The sequence below is a fragment of the Erpetoichthys calabaricus genome, chromosome 1, assembly GCF_900747795.2.
Source record: "Erpetoichthys calabaricus chromosome 1, fErpCal1.3, whole genome shotgun sequence".
Lineage (NCBI taxonomy): Eukaryota > Metazoa > Chordata > Cladistia > Polypteriformes > Polypteridae > Erpetoichthys > Erpetoichthys calabaricus.
In genome coordinates, this window is record NC_041394.2 from 88,797,230 (window position 1) to 88,824,549 (window position 27,320).

At 40.1% G+C, this 27,320-nt stretch overlaps 1 protein-coding gene across 1 annotated transcript; it reads left to right on the forward strand.

Annotated features, from left to right (window-relative positions):
- Positions 1-6,360: 6,360 nt before the first annotated feature.
- On the forward strand, positions 6,361-24,944 carry LOC127526668 (glutamic acid-rich protein-like). The gene is made up of 8 exons (XM_051922718.1): positions 6,361-6,564; positions 13,298-13,387; positions 14,950-15,001; positions 15,178-15,852; positions 21,664-21,808; positions 22,712-23,815; positions 24,483-24,544; positions 24,758-24,944. Exons 1-8 carry the CDS (start codon positions 6,361-6,363, stop codon positions 24,919-24,921), a joined length of 2,496 nt encoding a protein of 831 aa, XP_051778678.1. The 3' UTR covers positions 24,922-24,944.
- Positions 24,945-27,320: the final 2,376 nt, after the last annotated feature.

A 27,320-nucleotide genomic window follows, 5' to 3' on the forward strand; every position in this document is an offset into this window, starting at 1 on the left:
CACTGCTTATTCATGATCTTGTCTTACTAAGTTAGAAGAATCCTAACCCACTCCTAACTCAGTGGAAATAATGCATTATCACTAATAAACTTTTCTCTGTGAGTAGATTTTCAAAGCATTTTAGAATTTGGCAAGTACTGATTGATGTTGTATTAGAACAAGTAAGATGGGCTACTGCTAAGGTTTTTGATAACTTAACATATAAGGTGAACTGCTGTACTCTGTATTGGGTAGGAAAGTCGGGCTGATATTAATTTAAATGAAAATACATGCTGCATTGCTTGAACACTTGTCTTTCTGCCCAATTCATTGTATAGTATTAATTAGGAATGAGTAATCTGTTCTGAAAATGTTCTGTGTAATAGTAGGAGACATGGTGTGTAACGTTAAACTCTCACAGAGCCTGTGCATCTGGCACAGTTCCATACTTTTGGTGCCTATAGTGTGAAACTTTTCAATAAGTGTTGTCAGGTGAATAGCTGAATTTAAACTTTCCCCTTGTGTATAGCTTCTGAATATGTGTACTTGTGTTTATGGGATTGAATATAGGGCCCCAAAAATATGTAAGAGGGTAATGACATTTTAGCTGCTTTTGTTACTGTTTGGTCTTCACCTATTTTATTTTTTTTTTTGTCTTCAACTTACCCAATTTTTACTTTTTTTTTCATGCCAGCCTGAACACCATACCTGTATCTTTAAAATCTTGTCAGATGTGAGTACAAACTTATTCATACAAAAAATATGACTTTATCTCTGCCAAAGTATGTTAGTTTAGGCATTTCCAAACCTTACTTTGAAACACTCTAGTATCTGTGGTTACAATTGAAAACATCCATTTATTTTTCAAACTGCAGCATTAGCACACCCACTTTGGTTATGGTAACTCATTCATTTGAATCAGGTGTATCTTTAGAGGAATTTAACAGATACATACAATCCTCTGTTTTTCCAGCCATCTCTCAAGACATCAATATATTTTTGGACAACACAAATGGTTCTTGTTGTCAGAAATATGTATTTGATCAATTTAGCATGATGACTCTCAGTGGACTGATTAGGAAGACTGTAGGAATATCATACCTAGCGACATAGTCAAGAACTGCACTCTGCTCCTGTACTATTGACCGATTCCGGGAATGTTTGGGTCCTTCCTCATTTCATAAATTTTCACTGCACACTTAAAATGCTGATATTCCCATGTTGGCAGAGTTTCTTTGCGTCTTTGTCAATGTTCATAAAGTTTTCGACTCAGATGATCAAGCTGCCCTGTGGGACAACCTGAGACATCATGGGATCCCCCTGAAGTTGCTGGATATCATGGTCAACCTGTACTCTGGTACTGTGATTGTTGTACAGAGTGGAGGCAGAACCTCTGCATTTTCCCAGTTGATTTTGGGGTTCATCAGGGGTGTGTTCTTGCTTCTACTCTGTTCAATGCTTGCATGGACTGGGTGTTGGGCAGGGTTGTGTGGTCCAGAGGCTGTGGGGCATCTGTTGGTGAAGAGAGTTTCACTGATCTCGACTTTGCTGATGATGCAGTGGTCTTTGCAGAATCAATGGAGACTCTGATCGGGGTGCTTGAGAGACTGAGCGAGGAGTCTGAGTGTCTAGGCCTGTGAGTGTCCTGGATAAAAACCAAGATCCAGGCCTTTAATGACCTCTTGGGTACAGCCATCAGCAGTGTGTCTGTCTGCAGAGGGAATGTCAACCTTGTTGAGAGGTTTACTTACCTTGGCAGCGACATTCATGTTTCTGGTGACTCTTCCTATGATGTCAGTAAATGAATCGGGACTGGACTCCTTCAATACTATGCCTCTTCAGAGAATCCTTGGCTACCTCTGGTTTGACTTTGTGTCGTACAAACAGTTGCTCACGGAGCAAATAAGGCACATTACCTGCATTGTGAAGGAATGTCAGTTATGGCACTATGATCATGTGCCATGATTCCCGGAGGGTAATCCGGCACACAGGATCCTCTTTGCTGAGGACCTGAGTGGTTGGATCAGGCCAAGAGGAGGCCCTTACAACACTTGGCTGTGGCATATAGATGGTTATTTCCAAAGGGTTGAACTGGATTGTATGCAAATTGCCAACCGGGATGCCGAGCTGTTTTGTTGTGTGGTGGGCATGGCAACGCTCTGTACCAGTGTATGCTCCCCAAGCTGACCTGACCTGACACTTAAAAATATATGTACACATAACATTCAGTAATTCAGCAAATAATCTTTAAAATTGGTGTTCATGATAGGGGTTCTAATAAAGCACTTTAAATAATAATACAGGTATATGAAGGTACAAGATTATTCAGAGCTTTATAAACATTTAGTAATATTTTAAAATTGATTCTGAAAGACATCAGCAGCCAGTGTAAAGATGCTAATACTAGTGCAAAGTGGTCAGATTTCTTCTTTTTACTTGGAATTCTTACAGCTGTATTCTGAACCAATTGCAATAGATTTAAATCTTTTTTGGCAGAACTGTTAGGGTTGCATTGCAGTAATCTAAATGGCTAATGACAAAGGCAAGTATCCACTTTTTTGGGGTTTGTATCGAAGGAGTGACACTTCATAGGAGTGACATAACAAAGGAGTGACATTTTATTGGAGTGACAAATTATGAAAAAAATGTTATTTCAAAAAAGGTATTGAAAATTGTTGCGGAACCATTACAATTTTTGTCCTCGCACCGGAAATAATGATGGTTGTTTCGGGATCGTTGGTGTTGGTAGATGTATCCTCTGAATGCTAGCTTATCTTTACCCATTTGGGATTTTACAAATTGATATTCATCTATTATGGGCTACACACAATAATTTGTTATCTTGCTTCAACAGAGAGCAGGAACACAACTGAAAGTACGCTTGCCAAAAAAATCGTTGTAGCCTCACCTACCACTTGGATGGTTGGTTGGATGGTTGTCACTCCTTTGAAATTTATATCTGAGGTTTCACTCCTTTGTTATGTCACTCCTGTGAGATGTTACTCCTTTGAATAGGACCGACTTTTTTGCATCCTCTAAAGACATAAAGGACTGAACATGTGCTATATTTCTTAAATTAAAAAAATGCAGTTTTGTTGACATAATTAATATGAGATTTAAAATTAAGTTTTAAATCTAAAATAATGGCAGGATTTTTTTACCTACTCACTTCTAGTTCTTCAAATTTTTTTGAAATTTCTACACTTTTTTTTTTTTTATTGAGGCAGACAACAAATAGTTCAGTTTACATGCTGGTATCTACCCAGGAGTTAACTCTCCCTTTGTGTTTGCAGTACGTATTTAATTTCAGGGCTGATCAATACACTATAATTAATTGACATATAGTGGTGTTGTTTCTCCTGCATTGGCATAGATGCATGTGTTGTCACTGCAGGTTTATTGCTTTCTCTTTTTATTAGTAATCTGCTGGGCTCTGTCACTATTGTGTGCCACACAAATGCAAATCCAGCAGATACTAACACATATCCAAAAGTCTATGAAATGTCACGGTTGAACATGAACCTCTTCATGAAAACTGTGTACTCCCCCTCTGCCAACACCCAACCACCAGAAGGTAATGACAGTTCTCATCCTGCATGTTTCAGTTACTAAGAGACAAACTAACCAAAAAATGTTACCCAAAGTATTTATCAAGATTGCCAGACTAAACTAAGCATAAGCTGCATGACAAACTAACCAGTAGAACACTCCAACCAAAATAAACATGAACTCATGCAAAGACTGAATGTCTGTTGTTAACCAAAGGCTAGAATACTCTGAATTTTGCAATGCCACCCCAAATGCGTAGCAGCAACCCTTATAGTAAGAAGTACACAATATGGCTAAGATTATAAGAAAACATCACAAAATGGAAGTACAGACAGTGTTTGCAAAATGGAGACAGAGTGATGTAATCATCATAATGATAAAAGTAAACATACATTGCAAAAACTAATATTAATTTCAAATAACAAACATAATACATACAAAATACAAAAATAAAAAGATGCATGACACAACCTAACTTGAGTAGAGGTTCATTTCTGTCTTCTGTAAAACCAGTTGAACAAAGCCGGCCGACTCTTGCAGGCTTGTCTTTTAGGTTGTTGCACGTTAGTGAGGACAGCTGGAAAGTTTTACACCACAAATAGCTTTTCTGCTTCATCTCCCTGTCATATGTCTTGGAAATGCTCAGTGGCACATTTCATGTTTCCTACAAACAAATTTTTGTGTGCATGCCTGTAAGTCCTTACAGCAAGTGTGCTTTGTGCCTATGGACGTATTTTGCAGTTGTGATAGTTAATGGGTTGTGAACGTGAATGACTCCTTAGAACCTCAGTATTCTACCAGTCTTAAAAAAATGCATAAAATACTTTTCAGTAACATAAAAAGGGAAAGTTTTTTTTTTATCTATCTATCTATCTATTAGGACAAATTTATGCCCTTCATTGTTTCCTTTATTAATGCCAAAGCAAATCACTCACTTAAGTACCAAATAATAATAATAATAATAATAATACATTTTATTTATATAGCGCCTTTCCCATGCTCAAGGCACTTACAGAATAAATAAAGAACGGCAGAATATACAGTATATAGCATTGTACAAACCAGATAAATAAACAAAGAAGATTAAGACAGTAAATTCTGAAAAAAAAACAAAAAAAAACAAAAAAAAACAGACAACATAATTGATGGTCTAGCACACACACACACAGGTTACATGAGCATCTTGACAGAGAAGTAAACTGAGAGAAAGGTAATAAAGTCAAGTAGAGCTAAAAGCCTTCCTGAACAGATGAGTTTTGAGTTGTTTTTTAAAAGAATTCATGGAGTCAGCTGACCTGATTAATTTTGGTAGGTCATTCCAGAGTCTGGGCGCTATACAGCTGAAGGCCCTGTCACCCATGGAGTGTAGATTAGTGACGGGCACAACAAGATTACCAGAATCAGAGGACCTTAGTGGGTGGGCAGGCACATAGTGATGGAGAAGGTCACTGATGTAGTTTGGTGCGAGGTTATTTAAAGCTTTGTAGGTTATTAGTAGGATTTTATATTCGATTCTGTAGGACACAGGGAGCCAGTGAAGGCGGAGCAGGATGGGTGTGATGTGCTCGCTGCTGCTGGCTCGAGTAAGGACTCTTGCAGCTGAGTTTTGAATAAGCTGGAGCTGTGATATAAGATTAGAAGGGGCACCTGCCAGTAGGGAATTACAATAATCGATGCGGGATGTGATAAAAGCATGGAGAAGTTTCTCAGCATTAGAGAAGGAGAGGAAGGAGCGAACACGGGATATGTTACGGAGGTGAAAGTAAGAAAGTTTCTTAATGTGATTTATGTGGGCGGAATAAGTGAGGGAGGAGTCAAAAATGACACCAAGATTTTTTACAGTAGAGGCAGGTCTGATGAGATCACTGCCAAGATGGACTGGGAAGGAGCTCATTTTATTAAGTTGCATTTTAGTCCCAATTTGCAGGAGTTCAGTTTTATTGCAATTTAATTTTAAAGAGTTCTGCTCCATCCAGGTTTTAATTTCACTAAGGCAGGTTGTGAGCTGAGAAAGCTCTGATGAAGTTCCACTTTTAACATTGAAGTAGAGCTGAGTATCATCTGCATAAAAATGATAACCCAATCCATAACTACGGATAATATGGCCAAGGGGAAGCATATAAATACAGAAAAGCAGAGGACCGAGGACAGAGCCCTGAGGGACTCCTTGCTGAATGGATGTTATGATAATTGTTTGAACCAAAGGGCATTGTTTTTTGAACAAGAACAAGTGGAGGTATATGATGTTGTGGCCTGGGAAACATGGAAGCAGAATTATTGCTTTTAGCAATCTTACAGGACGTATAGAGAAACTACTGTTCATGTAATCAGGGGACTGATGCTAGAAGAATGAAGGTTGCCTTTTAAGCAGGAGGTCACCATGATGCTATTTATGGTTAGGTTTCAGGTGAAGCAGCGACATCTCCTGGTCGGCTCTCAGAAATGCAGGTCTGTCTCTTCTAAAGGTACATGGAAAATATTACCAACAAATAATTTTGCTTGAAAACTCACCTGGAAGAATGAACTAGGTTGAGCTGTATTGTGCCAATTTCAGATTTTTGTTGACAGTGATTCCAACTAATTGAAATTTGCCAATCCTGTTCAAAGCATATGAGAGTGTGGTCTGCCTCTGTCTTGCTTTTACTTTAATTGCTTTTACTTTATGTTATTGCTAGTGTAAGAACATGTGTTAATAGGAAATCCAATGTAATCGAGCACAAAAATGGACTAAAAAGGTACAGTAAATGGATGAATGGATGGTTACATGAGACGAAAAATAACTGAATGGATGTTATGATAATTGTTTGAACTGAGATTACAGCTTGAACTGTGATGACAACTTTCTTCGAGACTCCCAGTGCCCTTTCTATAATCGGCAGGTTACAAATAGCAGAACTTCAGATTCAGTGGCGTGACATCAGTGAGCGTGAACGAAAAGCACGTATCCGCAACCAGGATCTGCTGTGTCACTTTGAAAAACTGGAAGAATCATTGGAGAGACTTTCAGCACGGACTGCTGCAATTTTGAAACTGCGGGTAACTATTTGCTGGGCTTGTCCCAAACAACAGCCTGTCATGTGTCATGTCATTTTCTAACCTGCTTAATCCTTAGCAGAGTCGTGGGTTTTGGTGGGGGTGGGGGCTGGAGCCTATCCCAGCTAGCACAGGGTGCAAGGTAGGAACAATCCCTGGACAGGGTGCCAGTATAATTTGCATTGCTCTTTTCCTTCTGTTTCTTTTATGAGAGGTGAACTAGTTGTCAAATTACTTTTGCAGTGCTGGAATAACTCTGAACTCACAAATCACCAGACACACAAGAAGGAAAGGAAAACATTTTTTTTCCATAGAATTTCTTCTAGTTAAATTTTGTATTAACAGATTGTCTTCAATTATTTATATTTATGTGTAATACTTTTTATAGATCATCAGGTCTTCCTACAGTTCTTTTATTAATATGAAGTGACGCTGTCTGATTTTCATTGATTATTATTATTATCCTTACCATCCATCTACCTGACCTGATTATCCAGGGCAAGGTCGTGGGGTAGCTGGAGCCTATTTAAGCAATCATTGGGTGCAGGACATTAACAACACTTGGATAGGGCACTAGTCCAGTGTAGGCTGAACACACATACACACATGGGACAATTCAGCATCACCAGCTCACTTAACTTCCATGTCTTTGGACTGTGGGAGAACACTGGAGCACCCGGAAAAAAAACAACATACACCATCCATCCTCTTCCGCTTATCCGAGGTCGGGTCGCGGGGGCAGCAGCTTGAGCAGAGACGCCCAGACTTCCCTCTCCCCGGCCACCTCTTCTAGCTCTTCCAGGAGAATCCCAAGGCGTTCCCAGGCCAACCAAGAAACATAGTCCCTCCAGCGTGTCCTGGGTCTTCCCCAGGGCCTCCTCCCGGTTAGACGTGCCCGGAACACCTCACCAGGGAAGCGTCCAGGAGGCATCCTGATCAGATGCCCGAGCCACCTCATCTGACTCCTCTCGATGCGGAGAAGCAGCGGCTCTACTCTGAGTCCCTCCCGAATGACTGAGCTTCTCACTCTGTCTTTAAGGGAAAGCCCAGACACCCTACGGAGAAAACTCATTTCAGCCGCTTGTATTCGCGATCTCGTTCTTTCGGTCACTACCCATAGCTCAAGACCATAGGTGAGGGTAGGAACATAGATCGACTGGTAAATTGAGAGCTTCGCCTTGCGGCTCAGCTCCTTTTTCACCACGACAGACCGATGCAGAGCCCGCATCACTGTGGTCCGCCTGTCGATCTCACGCTCCATTCTTCCCTCACTTGTGAACAAGATCCCGAGATACTTGAACTCCTCCACTTGGGGCAGGATCTCGCTCCCAAACCTGAGAGGGCATTCCACCCTTTTTCGGCTGAGGACCATGGTCTCGGATTTGGAGGTGCTGATTACCATCCCAGCCGCTTCACACTCAGCTGCAAACCGATCCGAAGATCATGGCCTGATGAAACAAACAGGACAACATCATCTGCAAAAAGCAGTGACCCAATCCAGAGTCCACCAAACTGGACCCCCTCAACACCCTGGCTGTGCCTAGAAATTCTGTCCATAAAAGTTATAAAAGACCATCCTCTCCAGGACCCCCAAATAGACTTCTCCAGGGAGGCTGAGGAGTATGAACCCTCTGTAGTTGGAACACACCCTCCGGTCCCCCTTCTTAAAGAGGGGGACCACCACCCTAGTCTGCCAATCCAGAGGCACTGTCCCTGATGTCCATGCAATGTTGCAGAGACGTGTCAACCAAGACAGTCCTACAACATCCAGAGCCTTGAGGAACTCCGGGCGTATCTCATCCACCCCCAGGGCCCTGCCACCAAGGAGTTTTTTGACCACCTCGGTGACCTCAGTCCCAGAGATGGGGGAGCCCACCTCCGAGTCCCCAGGCTCTGCTTCCTCATTGGAAGGCATGTTATTGGGATTGAGGAGGTTTTCGAAGTACTCCCCCCACCGACCCACAATGTCCCGAGTCGAGGTCAGCAGTGCACCATCCCCACCATATACAGTGTTGACACTGCAGTGCTTCACCCTCCTGAGACGCCGGATGGTGGACCAGAATCTCCTTGAAGCCGTCTAAAAGTCGTTCTCCATGGCCTCCCCAAACTCCTCCCACGCCCGAGTTTTTGCCTCAGCAACCACCAAAGCCGCATTCTGCTTGGCCTGCCGGTACCTATCAGCTGCCTCCAGAGTCCCACAGGACAAAATGGTCCTGTAGGACTCCTTCTTCAGCTTGACGGCATCCCTCACCGCTGGTGTCCACCAACGGGTTTGGGGATTACCGCCACAACAGGCACCGACCACCTTACGGCCACAGCTCCGGTCAGCCGCCTCAACAATAGAGGCACGGAACATGGCCCTTTCGGACTCAATGTCCCCCACCTCCCTCGGGATGTGGTCGAAGTTCTGCCGGAGGAGGGAGTTGAAGCTACTTCTGACAGGGGACTCTGCCAGACGTTCCGAGTAGACCCTCACAACACGTTTGGGCCTACCAGGCCTGACCGGCATCCTCCCCCACCATCGAAGCCAACTCACCACCAGGTGGTGATCAGTTGATAGCTCCGCTCCTCTCTTCACACGAGTGTCCAAGACATGTGGCCACAGGTCCGATGACACGACCACCAAGTCGATCATCGAACTGAGGCCTAGGGTGTCCTGGTGCCAAGTGCACATATGAACACCCCTATGCTTGAACATGGTGTTCGTTATGGACAATCCATGACGAGCACAGAAGTCCAATAACAAAACACTGCTCGGGTTCAGATCAGGGGAGCCATTCCTCCCAATCATGCCCTTCCAGGTCTCACTGTCATGGCCCACGTGAGCATTGAAGTCTCCCAGAAGAACTAGGGAGTCTCCAGAAGGTATGCTCTCTAGCACCCCCTCCAAGGACTCCAAATAGGGTGGGTACTCCAGACTGCTGTTTGGCACATACGCACAAACAACAGTTAGGACCCGTCCCCCCACCCGAAGGCGGAGGGAGGCTACCCTCTCGTCCACCGGGGTAAACCCCAATGAACAGGCTCCAAGTCGGGGGGCAATAAGTATGCCCACAACCGCTCAATGCCTCTCACCGGGGGCAACTCTAGAGTGGTAGAGAGTCCAGCCCCTCTCAAGGAGATTGGTTCCAGAGTCCAAGCTGTACATCGAGGTGAGCCCGACTATATCTAGCCGGAACTTCTCGACCTCACGCACTAGCTCAGGCTCCTTCCCCTTCAGAGAGGTGACATTCCACGTCCCAAGAGCCAGTTTCTGTAGCCGAGGATCAGACTGCCAAGGTCCCCGCCTTCGGCCACCACCCAACTCACACTGCACCCGACCTCCTTGTCCCCTTGTGGTGAGCCCATGGGAAGGGGGACCCACGTTACCTCTTCGGGCTCTGCCCAGCCGAGCCACCAGGTGCTCGCCATCAAGCCCCACCTCCAGGCCTGGCTCCAGAGGGGGGCCCCGGTGACCTGCGTCCAGGTAAGGGAAAACGTCGTCCAAAGTTTTGATTCATCATTGGAGGTTTGTTGAACCGCTCTTTGTCTCATCCCTCACCTAGGACCAGTTTGCCTTGGGTAGCCCTACCAGGGGCATAAACAACACAGCTCCTATGATCATTGGGACACGCAAACCCCTCCACCACAATAAGGTGGCGGTTCAAGGAGGGGCCAACACACACATGTGGCAAATATGAAATCTCTACTCGGGGGCACCTGGGATGTAAACTCTGCCCTATTTATTGTAGGCTACCACTGTGTCACCATACTGTCCTATCATTATTATTATTATTATTATTATTATAACTTAATTCAACATAAATAGGGACACAGTTAATTGAGAACCAAAAAAAGTCTAACAGTTCACGGTTCTGTCTGTCTGTGTGGAGTTTGCATGTTTTTTCCTGTGTGAGTGTGTGTGTGTGTAGTATCTCAGCAGATGGTACTTGTTTTTTCCTTATCTGAAAGATGTGCAGGTGTAGCCAATGGCAAAGCAGGAACTGAGGCATGTGCTGTGAAGCTGAGGGAGATGATCACTGCTGTGTATTAAGTTGCCAGGTCAGCTGCAGGCTAAATTCTCTTTTTGGCCAAGTGGTAGAATTTTGTTTTTGTAATTCCCAGTACCCTGAGTTCATGTGCTTCCAGTGCCATCTCACAACATAGACAAATGGTGCTGTTGCCAGGATTGATTTAGGAAGGGGGCGAATGTAACTTGCAGTGATCATGTAACAAAGCTAAGAGAGATGCTAGCTGCTGTGCAGGAAGTCCATCAGAAGTTAACAACTTTAGAATTCTCTAAATGGAGAGCTGTTGGCTCAATACCCTAAGTTTGCATTCCACCCCTTCCATCTCAGGGAGGATGGGAGATTTTCTTCAGCAGAAACAGCAGGTTTAGATTGCTGATGGTTCTAAACTGGCATTGTATGGAGAGTGTACTGGAGAGTGTGTGTGTAATAATGCCTGTAATGGAATGGTTTTCTACAGAGAGTTGGTTCCTGCCTTGCACTTGATGCCAATGGGATATATTCTAGGCATACGTCTACGCCATGTTGGAGTATATGTGCTGCAAAAATGAATGAGTGGAGTGGAGCAGTTTATGACCTAGTTTATTAGTATAAAGAATTTATGAAAAAATGACTACATACAGTGCATCTGGAAAGTATTCACAGCGCATCACTTTTTCCACCTTTTGCTATGTTACAGCCTTATTCCAAAATGGATTAAATTCATTTTTTTCCTCAGAATTCTACACACAACACCCCATAATGACAACATGAAAAAAGTTTACTTGAGGTTTTTGCAAATTTATTAAAAATAAAAAACTGAGAAATCACATGTACATAAGTATTCACAGCCTTTGCTCAATACTTTGTCGATGCACCTTTGGCAGCAATTACAGCCTCAAGTCTTGTTGAATATGATGCCACAAGCTTGGCACACCTATCCTTGGCCAGTTTCGCCCACTCCTCTTTGCAGCACCTCTCAAGCTCCATCAGGTTGGATGGGAAGCGTCGGTGCACAGCCATTTTAAGATCTCTCCAGAGACGTTCAATCGGATTCAAGTCTGGGCTCTGGCTGGGCCACTCAAGGACATTCACAGAGTTGTCCTGAAGCCACTCCTTTGATATCTTGGCTGTGTGCTTAGGGTCGTTGTCCCGCTGAAAGATGAACCGTCGCCCCAGTCTGAGGTCAAGAGCGCTCTGGAGCAGGTTTTCATCCAGGATGTCTCTGTACATTGCTGCAGTCGTCTTTCCCTTTATCCTGACTAGTCTCCCAGTCCTTGCCGCTGAAAAACATCCCCACAGCATGATGCTGCCACCACCATGCTTCACTGTAGGGATGGTGCCAGGTTTCCTCCAAACGTGACGCCTGGCATTCACACCAAAGAGTTCAATCTTTGTCTCATCAGACCGGAGAATTTTCTTTCTCATGGTCTGAGAGTCCTTCAGGTGCCTGTCAAGGATGATCAGGGGAAACAGGATGCACCTGAGCTCAATTTTGAGCTTCATGGCAAAGGCTGTGAATACTTATGTACATGTGATTTCTCTGTTTTTTTATTTTTAATAAATTTGCAAAAACCTCAAGTAAACTTTTTTCACGTTGTCATTATGGGGTGTTGTGTGTAGAATTCTGAGGAAAAAAATGAATTTAATCCATTTTGGAATAAGGCTGTAACATAACAAAATGTGGAAAAAATGATGTGCTGTGAATACTTTCCGGATGCACTGTATTAATGTCTCCGGTAACCCAGAATAATTTGCATGGATGAGCTGGCATTTCTCTAGGTCAACTGTTCTTAAATTGAAAATTACGTAAAAGTGTTTCAAAATGGTACATCCATTTTGTAAAATACACCAACTTTGTTCAATTAAACCTGCAGTAAGAAGCACAACTAGACAAGTAATGTGCAAGACAACCTTAAGTGAGATGTGAAATTAAAACTGTTACCATTGCAAGTTATTTTCTTTGGTTACACTAAAACAGTCAACCTTTTAACTTTACCAATGTCTGTTTCTGCTACTCATACTGACCTAGAAATGTACATTTCATTTCAAAGAAATTAATAATTTCAAATTGACCTTAAAGGTAGACTAGTTAGACATAGCTGGACCAGAAATTGTTGTCAAAGGCCAATACTGCTGGAATCGTTCCAAAGTGGTTGTGACAGGCAATGTGTAATATACTGAGATATATAGATAGATACTTTATTAATCCCAAGGGGAAATTCACATACTCCAGCAGCAGCAGCATACTTATAAAACACAATCATAAATAAAAAAAAAAAAACAAACAAAAAAAAACAATATTAAATTAAAGAGTGATAAAAATGCAGGTATAACGGACAATAACTTTGTTTAATGTTAACGTTTAACCTCCTGAGTGGAATTGAAGAGTCGCATAGTGTGGGGGAGGAACGATCTCCTCAGTCTGTCAGTGGAGCAGGACAGTGACAGCAGTCTGTTGCTGAAGCTGCTCCTCTGTCTGAAGATGATACTGTTTAGTGGATGTGGCGGATTCTCCATGATTGACAGGAGCCTGCTGAGTGCCCGTCACTCATACGGACATACGAGACATACGGCACTGCAGTATAAAGAAACTTAAAGTAAGAAATCATGCTTATACCACAAAACATTTTTGTTTATCCATGTGTAAAGCCCTTAAAAATATTCTCATAAAGAAACACACTCAACTCCATAAAGAAAAAAAGAAAGAAAAAATCAAACAGCTGCATTGCTATCTATTTGCCCCACAGGTGGAGCATGAAAGGCAAATGGAAAGGCTTTTTCCTGGTTGGCAGAAGAAAGTGGAAAAGAATTGGACATCTGCACAGTCAAACATACAGGTAGGAATTCTTGGCTCCATAACAAAGCCAATCTATTTTCACAAAAGCTGACATCACTTCAGACAAGTGACAGTTTTCTTGCAGCACTGAAATGAAGAGAATAACATACATTGTGGCTTTGCTCAAAAAGTTAAAGATCGTGTCATATCTGTGCACAAACCACAAAGTTGTAAATAACTGCCTTTAAAGAATCTGAGAGTCATTTATCAAGTTACCCACAAAAAGAGCTTCATCATTTTAATTTTCACATGACAGAAGAGGGCAGGCCAACACTGTCATATCACAACTCCAAGAGACTGAGCATGTTTTCTGTGTCAGTGTGGCTTTTTCTCTAGATACTCCACTTTTCCTCCTGCATAATGAGGTTGCGTGTGCTAAGTTAATTAATAATTGTAACTTGGTCTCACATGAGTCATTTCAAGTGTATGTGAGTGAGTGACCCTCTGATGAACTGGTGCCCTCTAAAAGATTTGTTCCTCTCTTTGGCCCAATGCTACTGGAATAGGCTCAGGTCTCTGTATTACTGAGTAGAATTAAATAGGTTAAATAATAATCGATGGATGGCTGTTTAAAAAATAGTTTCTCATTTTCAGTCTTAAAAACACTATTACTCAGCTCCTGCTGAAGAACTGGAAGAAATCTTTGAGTGGCTTGTCTTAAACTCTGGGTCATTGTGACGGCAATGTTTTATTTCATCCATTTTCTCAGTTAGAAGACAGTCCTTGTGGTTTATATGACATGTCATTTAAAAAGATAGCTAGATTCACCTCTCTGACTGCAGTGACAAGCAATACTTCTATGTGAACTTCAGAAAGGTGAATAGCACTGTCATAGCTTGCCTGTTTATTTTTAAATTAGTTTTAGTTCGCACTGCTTAAGATTCTAAATTCTTAATAGTTATTTTTGTTCTTTAAAGCACATCAAATACAAGTAATCTGTAAATAATAATATAACATTTTTGGGCCAATTTGCTCTCGAGCCTTTTACACAAGGTTTTAGTAAGCAGTAAGTAAGGTGTGGGATTAAGAGGCACTAAGCCACTCACAGACATTAAATCTTTTACTGATTTTCACAAAAAAACTATAATTATTACTTTCACAAATTTCTGCCATGGCAAAAATTAGAGGATTAACAAGCCAGATAACTAACAGACATGTTATATTAATCACAATTATTTAATTTGTGTTTTTTTTAATACCTGAAATCCAATTTAGGATTCACAAGATTTAGGTCCTATCTCGGTACTATTGAAAATTAATTGGAAGAAAAACCTACAGTCACAGTGGCCCTCTAGGAGATATATTTGAAACCACCATCTTAGAGATTACATCTCTGTTGGTCTTAGTCCAAGGGCGCGTGCCACTGGGTGCTCTCATGCAGCTTTCTATATATTTTTACAGTACAGGGCCCAAAAAATGTACATAATGCTCTAAGCACAGTCTTAGGAAAACATTGCAGAGATTGATATCTTGGTGTATAGTTTACAGTTTTGTTAAAGGGTAAGTTTTATTTTGTTTTGGTTTAATATTTTATTAACCACTTTGAACTGGCTTGCTTTATAGCCACATACAGAAGACATAAATACCAAGCAGAAACAATTTACCAACACAACTGGTAAGAGAATATTCTCCTTCAGAGGTGTAACTATATGGTTAATTATGTCCTAATAGACTGCCCTAATGTATTGGTTGTGTTAAATATTAATATGTCTTAATTCTGAAACTAAGCTTCTAATAATGAGTTTTATCATTTTTCATTTCACAAATGGTTAAATGTTTAACTTCTTTCAGTGTATCAAGACTTTCTGAGTGCCATAAGAGGCAGAGATTGGCATCCATACGTTAAAGAGGAAAATTTCCTGGAACCTTCCTGGTCACCCAATATCTTGACCAAGATGAATCCACTGCAAAGTGGGAGGCATAAGTTGAGATCTTCATCTCCCCGACAAACATCATGCAAGGATAATGAGAGCAGAGATTCTGTGGCAGCTGGGCTATCTTCTATGGAGTGCAGACCGTCAGACACACTACAAAATTGTGTCTCCCAATATAACATTAACAAATATCGGTCATTTACGAGAGACTGGGACAACACTTATAAAGACACAGGGAGAGAAATGTCTTCACAACTACCATTCTGTGAACATGTCAGTCAATCTGGATTCTTCTTTGATGACAATAGCATTGATTATTGTAATGAAATGTTACATAAACACAGCCAAGCAAATATGTTGGGGGACAGCAAAGTGAGCAATGCAGGTTGCATATCAAACATAAGCAGAAGAAATGGACAACAGAAAGAAGGCCATTCTTCCCGTAAATCTATCAGAAAGACAAGCCTCCAAGAAGAGCAACATCTCAAACAGCACATCTGTGATAGAGACCAAGAAAGAAAATCAGAAACAGGGATAAATGAGAATTACCCACTGCTGTCATCTAAGACCAATAAAACAGAAGCTAAACCAGGTAAAAAAATAACCTAAATGAAGCATGTAAAAAGATCATCACATTGTCAAACCCACTAAAACCATTTCAAGGTTGTAGGGACCAGAACACATCTCAGCAGTACTAGGTGCACCAGTCCATGAAGAGGCTTACTCATGCGCCATGATGAACAAGAACATATTAAAATTGTTTCAGCCGTGGAATGGCCAAATGGGGGAGGCAGCTTGATGGATGAGGTCTCCAGGAGTCTAAAATTATCTAAATCTTATTATGTGATATCATCTACTGTTAAATTCTGCTCCGTACTTCTAAAAATTTTTTAATTTTTTATTGAGGATTTGTTTTGTTCTGTGTACTGTATTGTATTGTATTGACCCCCTTCTTTTGACACCCACTGCACGCCCAACCTACCTGGAAAGGGGTCTCTCTTTGAACTGCCTTTCCAAAGGTTTCTTCCATTTTTTCCCTACTAGGTTTTTTTTGGGAGTTTTTCCTTGTCTTCTTAGAGAGTCAAGGCTGGGGGGCTGTCAAGAGGCAGGGCCTGTTAAAGTCCATTGCGGCACTTCCTGTGTGATTTTGGGCTATACAAAAATGAACTGTATTGTATTGTAAACTGTATTAAAATACATGGCTCAATTTCATTTAATAGAAACTCACAAATTATCAGACATGCAAATAAGAATTTCACTGCATTCTCAACATGTGACAATGCTACTACATGGTATGCCACTAAAAGGAATGACACAAGGGACACAGGACCAGAGATAAATTGGAGTCTTACTAAAAGAAAAAGTCAAAACTGAAAGGGCACAAAACCTAACATTTAAATCCAAAATAGAGTCCTAACTTGTAGTTCAAAATCAGAAGTAAATTAAAGTATTGAAGAAACACACAAACACACTAGTTTTTCTTTTGAAATATGTAATCTCAGACATGTGACGATACAGCTCCTACTTCCTTTTTGGGAGCTCTTGAACCTGACACCATCGGTAATGTAACCGGATGAGCTGGACAATGAGGACACCAAATGAAGCAAGAGGAAGGTGCAAAGTGCAAACAGTGCTTTTATTAAAAACAGTCAAAACCAAAACAGTGTTCAAAAGAAAGTGCAGTGTGACAAAAATCAATAAATAAATAATCCATTAAAACGGTGAAAATCCCAGTCTCAATAAATATTCCATTTAAAAACAAGGTTAAAAATCAATAATGGCTGCAAGCAGTCTTTTAAAAACCCGGTGCATTCTCTAGTTGGTGGCTCCCCTGCTTCTCCCATCCGGGTCCTGCACCAGGGGAGTCACCCTACCTGCAGCTGACCTTCTCATTTTGGTCTGGTAGCCTTTCAATCCCTGGCTCCGTAGGGCTCCGCCAGACCAAGACTCAGGTTCCCCAGCAACCAGGGTGTTCAGACTGGGGCTTCCACCTCCCAAGCCTCCGACTCCCACTGTCTTCCGTGGCCTTACACGTCAAGCCGTCCTCGATTGTGGTCAAAAACTCAGCAGGAGTGACCCAATCCATTTGCCCCCAGGTGCTGGCCAAACATTCTGCTAGGGCTTGCTTCCCAGCTACCTCTCATATCGTTCCTGCCTTCCTCTCTCTTAAACTCTGTCTTCCTTTCTTTCCGTTTCTTTCCTTTTATTTCTCTTTCCGGACTCACGCTTCTCCTATTTATAATAGGGACTTGGCACAAGTGTGGCAATTAGCAGCTCCTTGCATCAATCACAGACATGGGCGATCCCACACCTGTGCACTTCAGTGTGGAAACTCCCAAGCCTGCATCACGCCCTGGAACCACTCCGGCCACACTACCATGCCCCCCTCTTTAAGCCGCAAGTGCGTCTGTCTATCCATCCATCCATCCATTCTCTAACCCACTGAATCCGAACACAGGGTCACGGGGGTCTGCTGGAGCCAATCCCAGCCAACACAGGGCACAAGGCAGGAACCAATCCCGGGCAGGGTGCAAACCCACTGCAGGACACACACAAACACACCCACACACCAAGCACACACTAGGGCCAATTTAGAATCGCCAATCCACCTAACCTGCATGTCTTTGGACTGTGGGAGGAAACCGGAGCACTCGGAGGAAACCCACGCAGACACGGGGAGAACATGTAAACTCCACGCAGGGAGGACCCGGGAAGCGAACCCAGGTCCCCAGATCTCCCAACTGCGAGGCAGCAGCGCTACCCACTGCGCCACCTTGCCGCGTCTGTCTATTATTTATTTAAAAGCTGGCTTTTTCTTCTAAGCCGCGGACCCACTATACCACAGGACAATCGAGTAAATCAAGGAACTGACTTTTAAATTCCTTGACCTATAACGTCATGAATCTTTGACCCTTTGACGTTACCTGTAATAACTACATAGCAATGATACCAAATTTGCAAAACCAGCAAACCTCATGAACAATTAAAAATGCCATTGCAAAAGGATGCAAAATAATTATAGTGACTTTAAAACAACTCAATACAGGAAAAAATGAGAGGAATAGCATAATTGAGCCTAAAAATGTACAAGGGAAAACAGAACTTACAATTACATTTATTAAATTACACTACAATAACAAAAAATAAATAATCATGACGCTGCAATTACTACTTTTAAAATTCAGACATGGTCAAGGTTAAAAAGCTTTTTAAAATGAAAATGTTAATTTTTTTTTCAATTTCTTATTTTAAACATTTAAAACATTAATTTAAGTACAAGATAGAAGAACTATAAAACTGTTAGCTCAACTGTCCCTGTATGCTTTTGAGGTAAACAATTTGGTTTGGATGCTATCTCACTTCATTTTGTGTTTATTTTATCATGTTTCTCATCTTTTGCCTGTAGTCCAATTACTTTAAATACAGGTAAAATATGTAAGCATGCTTAAATTTGCCATGATTGACTGGCATCTCTACTGATGTACACAGTTGCTTTTGCGGTCACTGTGGTCTTTTACTACACTGCCTGCATGTTCAACTTCTTTCAGAACATTACTTTGATTTTTTTACACTTAAAGACAGAGGGCCAAGTGGTGGCACAATGGTTGATATTGATACCTCACGACTCCAGGTGACTGAATCTGATTCCTGAGTATACTCCACTGTCTTTGTGGATTTTACAAGTTATTTTCTTGTCTTTACATATATTTATTTTGGTACTGTGATTTTCCATTTAAAATACATGCAGGTTAAGTTAGGTGGTGATTCAGACTGGCCTGATGTGAGTAAGGGAAAATTTTAATAATGAGACCAGTGCAATGCAAGTCCTATTGGATGTTGGACTTTTTACATGATGGCTTGGAGGAGCCATTCTTCTATGAGGGCTACATCTGCAGGCGATGTCAGCTGATCCAGCACCTCAAGCTCAGGGTCTCTGAACTGGGGGAGGAGTTGGCTGTTCTGCATTGTACAGAATTGGCAGTCATTGCCCAGGTGTCCTTTAAAGAAGTATTGTGCACCCCTAAGGTGGTGTGAGAGGAGATTACAGGCACAGGTAGAGATAGGTGGGTCATGGTCACAAGGAGTAAGGTAAAAGGTTCACACTGTCCAGGGGCATCAACCCCAGAACTGCAAGTGCCAAACTGTTTTCAGGTCCTTGTGAAGCTGGACAGTGTTTCTGAAGAAGCTGAGGTGGTTAGGAGGGATGAGGAGCCCCAGTGTGCCTCCTCAAAACCAGTTCCCACTAAGAGAGAGGTAGTAATAGTTGGGGACTCGATCATTAGGGGGACTGAAGCACAGGTTTGCTCCAGAGACAGAGAATCTTGCATGGTGTGTTGCCTTCCGGGTGCACAGGTTGGAGACATCCCTGGAACGGTGGATAGGCTCTTGGCCAGAGCAGGGGTGGATCCAATTGTCATTGTCTATGTTGGAACAAATGACATACATGGTGGTCTATCAGTTTAAAATCCAAATTTAAAGAGTTAGGTGCCAGGCTGAATTTTTCTGAAGTTCTGCCTGTACCACATGCCAGTCCAGGTAAGACTGAGGACATTAGAAGGTTTAACATGTGCTCATATCTTGGTGCAGGGTAGAAGGATATAGGTTTATTGGGCTTAGGGACTCCTTTTGGAACAGATGGGAGCTGTTCCACCGCGATGTGTTGTATCTGAACAAGAGGGGCAACAATGAATGTGTTGGGGAGGCATACCCGTAGGTTAGTCAAGAATTGTTTAGAACATAAGGGCAGACATTAAGAAGGCTATTATGGAGGCTAAAAGACAGGTAGAGGGGAATATAGCAGGTAAGGTCAAAGCATTCAGTAAGTTGCCACATAAATGGTTGGGCATCAAACTAAAAGAAATGGGAGTTCAGGGTGAAGTTTTTAGATGAGTGCAAAATGCTAAGAGTGATCTTCTAGAGGGGTCAGTGCTAGGACTGCTGCTATTTTTAATATATATAAATGATATGGATGGGAATATAAGTAACAAGCTGGTTAAGTTTGCAGATGATACCAAGATAGGTGGATTGGCAGATAATCTGGAATCCATTGAATCATTATTGAGAGACAGCATAAAGGCTTGGGCAGATTTGTGGTAGATGAAATTTAATGCCAGTAAATGTAAAGTATTGTACGTAGGAAGTAAAAATGTTAGATTTTAATACATAATGGATGGTCTGAAAATTGAAATTACACCTTATGAGAAGAATTTAGGAGTCTTAGTGGACACAACACTATCAACTTCCAGACAGTGTTCAGATGCCATTAGGGAGGCTAACAGAATGTTAGGTTATATAGTATGATGTGTGGAGTACAAGTCCAAGGAGGTTATGCTCAACCTTTATAATGCACCGGCGAGGCCTCATCTGGAGTGCTGTGTGCAGAAGTGGTCTCCAGGTTACAGAAAGTACTTGGCACCGCTAGAAAAAGTCCAGAGAAGAGCGACTAGGCTGATTCCAGGACTACAGGGGATGAATTATGAAGAAAAATTAAAAGAGCTGAGCCATTTCAGTTTAAGTAAAAGAAGACTAAGAGGAGACATGATTTAAGTGTTTTAAATTCTGAAGAGAATTAGTACAGTAGACCGAGACTGTTATTTTAAAATGAGTTCATCAAGAACACGGGGACACAGTTGGAAACTTGTTAAGGGTAAATTTTACACAAATATTAGGAAGTTATTCTTTACACAGAAAACCATAGAAACTTGGAATAAACTACTGAGTAGTGTGGTAGACAGCAGGACTTTAGGGACTTTCAAAACTACACTTGGTGTTTTTTAAAAGAATTAAGTGGATATAACTGGCAAGCTTTGTTGGATTGAATGGCCTGTTCTTTTCTAGACCGTTGCAATGTTTTAATTTTTTTAAAAGGGCATGCATGTCAAAAGTTTTCTAATGAACTGGCACTCTGCCCAGGATTAATACTTAACTTGCACCCAGCCTACCTGAAATAGCTCCCCATGGCCATTGGTTTCAGTAAATTGGTGGGTGGATATATCACTAAATTGAAGGGAATAGAGAAATATACCTCAGTGAATCATATTGTTCAAGCCATAAAAGATAACATGCTTACCAATTTTAATAAAACTAAGAGACGAACAATGTAGATGAGTTTCATGGTCATGAAAAGCACTGTATTGTAAAAATCTGATTAATTAACAAAGTTGCAACTATAATGTTTTTGAAATTATAGTAATGAAACTTTCACAACAAGCACTATCACAAATTAGTGAGAATAAAATACAAATAAACACAAGATGCCAAGATGATGTAATTGTACTGTATATAAATTAGTAAAGCTTAGCATAGTCTTGAATATAACAGAAAGGAGTGGCATAAAAACATTGACTTTTGCTTCTGTTAATACATTGATTTCATTTTACCAATTTTTTAATTCCTTATGCAGTGAAGTTATCCCAATCAGATCAAAGTGAACACAGTTTGGGCTTAAGTGACACACCAAGCAGTTATTCCTCAAGAATAAAGAAGACAAAATTCATCAAAACAGAGAAAAAGAGAGGATGTCAAGGAAATGAAGATGAAACAATGGTGTAAGTTGTCAGTTTTTCATTTAATTAATCTATCTGAGTCTATACCAGCACATGATTTATTTTTCAAGATGGTTACAATATCCCAATGACAGGAAGAACATTTCAGTTTGTGAGAACTGCACAGTCTACCAGACCTATATAGGTGACAGTTCCTTGCATAACAGAATATTTCATGCAAGTGTAGATTCGGTAGACATCATGATGATGATGAAGTTGTTGTTGTTGTTCTTCTTCTTTTTCTTCTTCTGGGCAATGGGGAAAAATTCTCTGTCCATATGTAAAAAAAATAATAAGGATCTGTTCACATTGACTCAAGGCTGTCATGGCTGCCAAAGGACCAATTACTAAATACTGACTTGAAGGGGGTAAATATTTATGAGATCAATTATTTTGCATTTTATATTTGTAATTAATTTAGTTCACATGCAGGCATCATTTTTCAGTTTGACATTGACATTAAACAATCTTTTTCTGATGATTAGTATTAAAACATTAATTTAAATCCTCTTTGATGCAATGTTGCAAAATAAGAAAATATGAAGGCATTCAAGGCAGTGAATACTTTTTATAGTGTGTAACACTTTGACTTTTTACTAAGTGCTTTCTCTTCCAGGCAATTTGTCAATAATACCTAGTATACCCAGAGAAAGTTCTCTACTCCACATTTGTTAAAAAGGAAGTACTTGAGGGGTATTTGAATAAATCAATAATATAGCGCCTACAGCTCATTTACCTAAAAAAATCAACAACTGGTGCTTGATAAGTAAGATATGTTATATGATATAGAGTAATACGGCTCCTTAATGATTAAAGAAATCAAAAATAATGACAATGTTCTAACATGGACACTGTACTAGTAATTATGTCACTTTTGAATGTGTTTTCTAACTTTCTTTGTTTCAGATATCCAACTGTCCATAATGGCACACAGAATGACTCAGGTGTTGATGATGTCTCACCTTCTGTAAAAAGAGCAGATGAAATCCATGGAAAGAGTAGAGTAAAACAGAAGACTGCCAAAGAAGAGTCTGCGAAAACAGATGAAAATGGAGTGCAGCTGGTGTCTGGGATAGAAGCCAGTGCAAAGCATGCTATGGCCAGACTGGTAAAAACAGACAGTTTGGAAAAAGGAAACTCTTTGGCTAATGTCCTAAAAGAGAAAGAAACATCAATGGGAGAGAGTGAAGAGGATTTATCAAGAAGGCAATGTTCTACTAGCATAGAGGACGGAGAAAGCAGTCAAGCTGAACAGCAGGACGAGTCATCTGAATCGACTACTACCACTGCAGATAACTTACAAAACTCAAAGCAGTGTTGTACTGTGGAAGAATCTTATACCTATCTCATACCCAAAGAAAATGAGCAAAAAGATGAAAGACAGGGTGAGATAATGGAGGAGGAACATACAGAAGACTCTAATTTGTTAAGCCATAAATCACCAGAGTTACTAAAACAGCAGGGATCTGCAGAAGCATTTGGGAAGCCAAGATATGAATTAAGAAATTTTAGCAAGGATGAAATAATGTTAGCAAGTGAGGAATCTGAAAGTAGCAGAAGTAGACACTGTCATCAGGCCCTGCACCTGGTTGAAGAAGCAGAACTGGAAAAAAACATTCAAGGACAGAAAACGAACAAGCTTGTGGCTGACCAAAAAGGGGATGGCAATGGCACAAGTGAAGAAGAGAAGTCATTGTCTGAGAAAGAAGAGCCACAGACAAGCAATAGTCAACAAGAAGAAGAGGAGAGTGACAAAGAAGAGTATGAAAGTGGAGAAGGGAATGAAGAAGACAGTGAACCTGAAGAATTTGAAGAGGATGATGAAAGAGAACAAATGGAAGAGGATGAGTCAGAAAATGAAGATGAGGAGGAGGAAGAAGAAGAAGAAGAAGGGGGTGGTTGTGGACAAGAGAACAATAGAAAAAATAATGGAGATAAAGAGGATGATCAATCAGAACAGAGTAAGAACACAGACTCAGAGGATGAAATTGTTATACAGCCACAAACCAGGTACTGAACCATTCACGGATGCAATTTAGATGACTCCACTGTTAAATATTTTATCTAATGGCTGGTGTAGTGCAAAATTGTAGATACTGAGCCAGACATATTGTAACAGCAACAGCCATCATAATAGGTTTGCAAATCTCAAGTTCTCTGTCCACCTGTCTGGCTCCTTGCTCCATTGTTCTTTCCTAGTTCAGCATTTTAACTTTATTTCTCTGTAGCCACCAAACTAGTCATCTATCTGGACCCCACTCTAGCTCAAGAAGCCTCAAGAATCAGCAAGGTGTCATGTCAATTAGAGAGTCAGCTATTATTATGGGAGACTCCATTGTTTCTCATTTAGGAGGTGAGAGAGACGCCATACATTTTATTTTGGTATAGACATGTTCACTCCTGGTTATACCTCTATAAAGTGAATACAACAACAAGCTATATATTTTTTAAAAAGTGTTTGCTGAATGGCGAAAAGTGACCTTTAGTTTAGAATCCACTTAGTTTAAACAGCCTACATTAACCTCACGTATATAAGTAAGAATTAATTTACAAGCTTTTTCCTTTACAGTAAAACACAAGTGAAGAATAACATGCACTTTTAGGCAAAAAATTCTTTTAGACAATGTTTTGCGCAATTCAATGAACACTTTACAAACTCAGTGATTATTCTTCTCAGGCAAGGTGTCACAAAAAGTTATGAAGAAGCTGACAAAAGATCTCTGCTGGGCCACAACAAAGGTAAGTTTCATATGGTATTGTTATGAAAGCTTTGATTGTGTTCACAGTTGAGTTTGTTCGGTGAAAGCATGGAATGCAGTGTGCTGCCTGCAAAGTTCAAAACATACAAATGATACAATTTTTGCCCATGTTTAAAGGAACCCAACTAGTATAGTGTCTAAAGGCTCAAACAAAACTCTATATGACACGTGTATATCTTTTTTCATTTCACAGGAGAAGCACAAGTATACCATGAAAACGAAATTAGTACTGAGGGAGAGATGATAGAAGATGACAGTAGTGTTGATGATGATGAGAGAAATACTGAAGAAGAAGATGATGGTGATGATGACATAGAAGCTATATTAGCTCCTAGGGAATATGTAGACCATAGGTAACGTGCTAATTTTTTCTGTTTTAATAGTAACTTGGAGTATCGATGAGCTTGATGTCGTGGATTTGCTGCAGGTCCATTCCAGGCTTTGTTTATTGATTCCAATATTGTTTTTTTTTGTTTCTGTAATTATATTTTAATTACTTTATTCTATCAGTTATATATTGTTCATAAAGTATACTCATGCTTGTTGATCATTTTGTAATTTTCTTTTGGTTTATTAATTGTATTGTTTAAGCTTGTGAATAACTTTTCAAAAATATCTGTACTGCTTGATGAATTAACTTAGTATTTTCCAACTTTTATCGAAAGGTGAAGTGTTTTGATAGCTAACGCTTAAGCTGACAGTGCATAAACAATGTTATTTTAGTAACCTTGTTAGCAACAAGTAGTCATAGGACAAGCTATTGAAGAGTCATTCTTGAATTTGTAAGCCTACATTTATATTTATATTTTTTCAACAAAACAGCATATTCAGTACTCTATGTTGGGTGTTCTGTATGAGTTTTTCTGAAATCAAAAACTTTGCTACTTGAAAGTGGACATATTCTATAAGATTTAAGGCTTTTCTTCAATGTTTTCACAAATGTATAATAACCTTATTTTAAACTGCAAGAGCCTGGTTCCCCATGGGAAAAAAATATATTTCTTAATTACGAAAAAAATAACTGACTTGAAAAATACCTAACATCTAAGTACCTTTTCTGGATGCATCAGTTTGTTTACAGTTATGGAAGTATAATTTTCCAAAACATTACATTTTTGCTTTTAATTTAATTTTAAAAATGTAAATAAAATATACTTTTTTTGGTAGAATTTGTCCAAAACTTTTGCCGAGATGCCCAACTCAAAACTGAACAGATGGTTGGGTAACTAAAAAGTGTGACCAGCTTCTCTTTACACAAGCAATTATCAAGTATTTTCAAATCATTAAATAATATACTGATTAAATATAAAAGTCCCCAAGTAAGCAAGATGAGTCAATTAGTGTGGGGTGAAACAACACACTCTGCAAATAGCAAGACCTTCTTGCATGTAAAAGCCTAGGAATGTACACTTACATGTTAATCGGTAATCTCATGCTATATACACAAAACATATTCTATGGAAATTAGCTTTGCTGATATGTGTTTCAGAAAATTGAAGAACAGCCAATAAAATTGAGCTTTATAACAATTCTTTTTAGCTAATGGTAGAGAATTGCTGAAGAAAAACTCCCTCTAATAAAATTCTGTCTATTGATCTAATCAAACTGAATTTCTTCTTTATTTTTCAGTGCCCTAATCCAATCAAAACGAAACCAGGAGCTGGAGAATGTATATCAGATGTCAGTCCCATCCCTTCTGGAGTGCCAGGAAACAGACCAGCTTCAGCAGAGTGCTTATCAGAGGTACAAAACAACTTTACATTTATTGAGTGTAAAGTAACAGTCATTACAATTATCTGCAGGTGCCGCTCATTAAAGAGAACCAATGACTGTCAATAACACTTTTCTCATTTCAGTTCTGCTTTAGACTCAATGATCGTCTTGTTTCCTAGGCAGAATATGGTTATTTAAAAAATAAAATGTTTTAAAATAAGAAAATACAGCCCTTGATCATCTCCAATAAGAATAAGAAATGGAACACGCATCAGTGAGATTTTAACAGGCAGTTCTTGTTATTTAAAATGTCCATGTTGTATTACTGCCAGAATTTTTTCCCTAGCTTGTATTTATTTTCTCTTTTATTGTTATTTGTTTATGTTTAAGTTATTATTTTTCACACTTCTATGTTATTTCTGCAAGGTTTGTTTCTTATTTGTTTATCATGTACTGTTTCTGCAAAGTGATGTCCATTCTGTGTTTTCTGTGGGTGAAACCCCAAGAGACAAGACCACCCTGATATTACTGCTGCTGGGTCCTCCCTCTGGCTACTTAGGTCTGCCCTATAAGAGAGATCTAGCAGTGGACCACTGAATGTCATATAAGTCAAGTGTACTTCTTTTCTTGTTATTGTTAATGGATATGTTTCTTGTTTTTTTTTCTTGAATTTGGTACTGGATTAGTGAGTTGGGATTTGTTTTCTGACAAAACCTTTTTGCTTATTTCTGCCCATTTCTGTTCTATTTTTGATTTGTTTCAATTAAAAACATCTTTATTGATTAAGATTATTTTGGGGGACTTGGCTAGTAATGTTCCTTGCATGCTTTATGGGTCTTTTAGAGGCCTCACACCTTTTTCATCATATTTCTGACTCTGTAGTTGATCAGTGAAATTTGCATAAAACCCAACAGAAATATTTTTATGGTTCAGTATTTTAGATATCAGTCTTAAAGTGTGATTTCATGAGAACAGAAGTGGCCACCGTGAACACTAAATTGTAGGACAGCATTTTGTTTAAATTGCATCTATATATGTTTAAT

What these genes read in the sequence shown, in the direction of transcription:
- LOC127526668 (XM_051922718.1), top strand. Translation starts at nt 6,361, where the DNA reads ATGACAACTTTCTTCGAGACTCCCAGTGCCCTTTCTATAATCGGCAGG. An exon ending in AATGAAGATGAAACAATGGT is followed by an intron (nt 21,809 to 22,711) that starts GTAAGTTGTCAG and finishes TCTTTGTTTCAG; the next exon opens with ATATCCAACTGTCCATAATG. An exon ending in TCTGCTGGGCCACAACAAAG is followed by an intron (nt 24,545 to 24,757) that starts GTAAGTTTCATA and finishes TTCATTTCACAG; the next exon opens with GAGAAGCACAAGTATACCAT.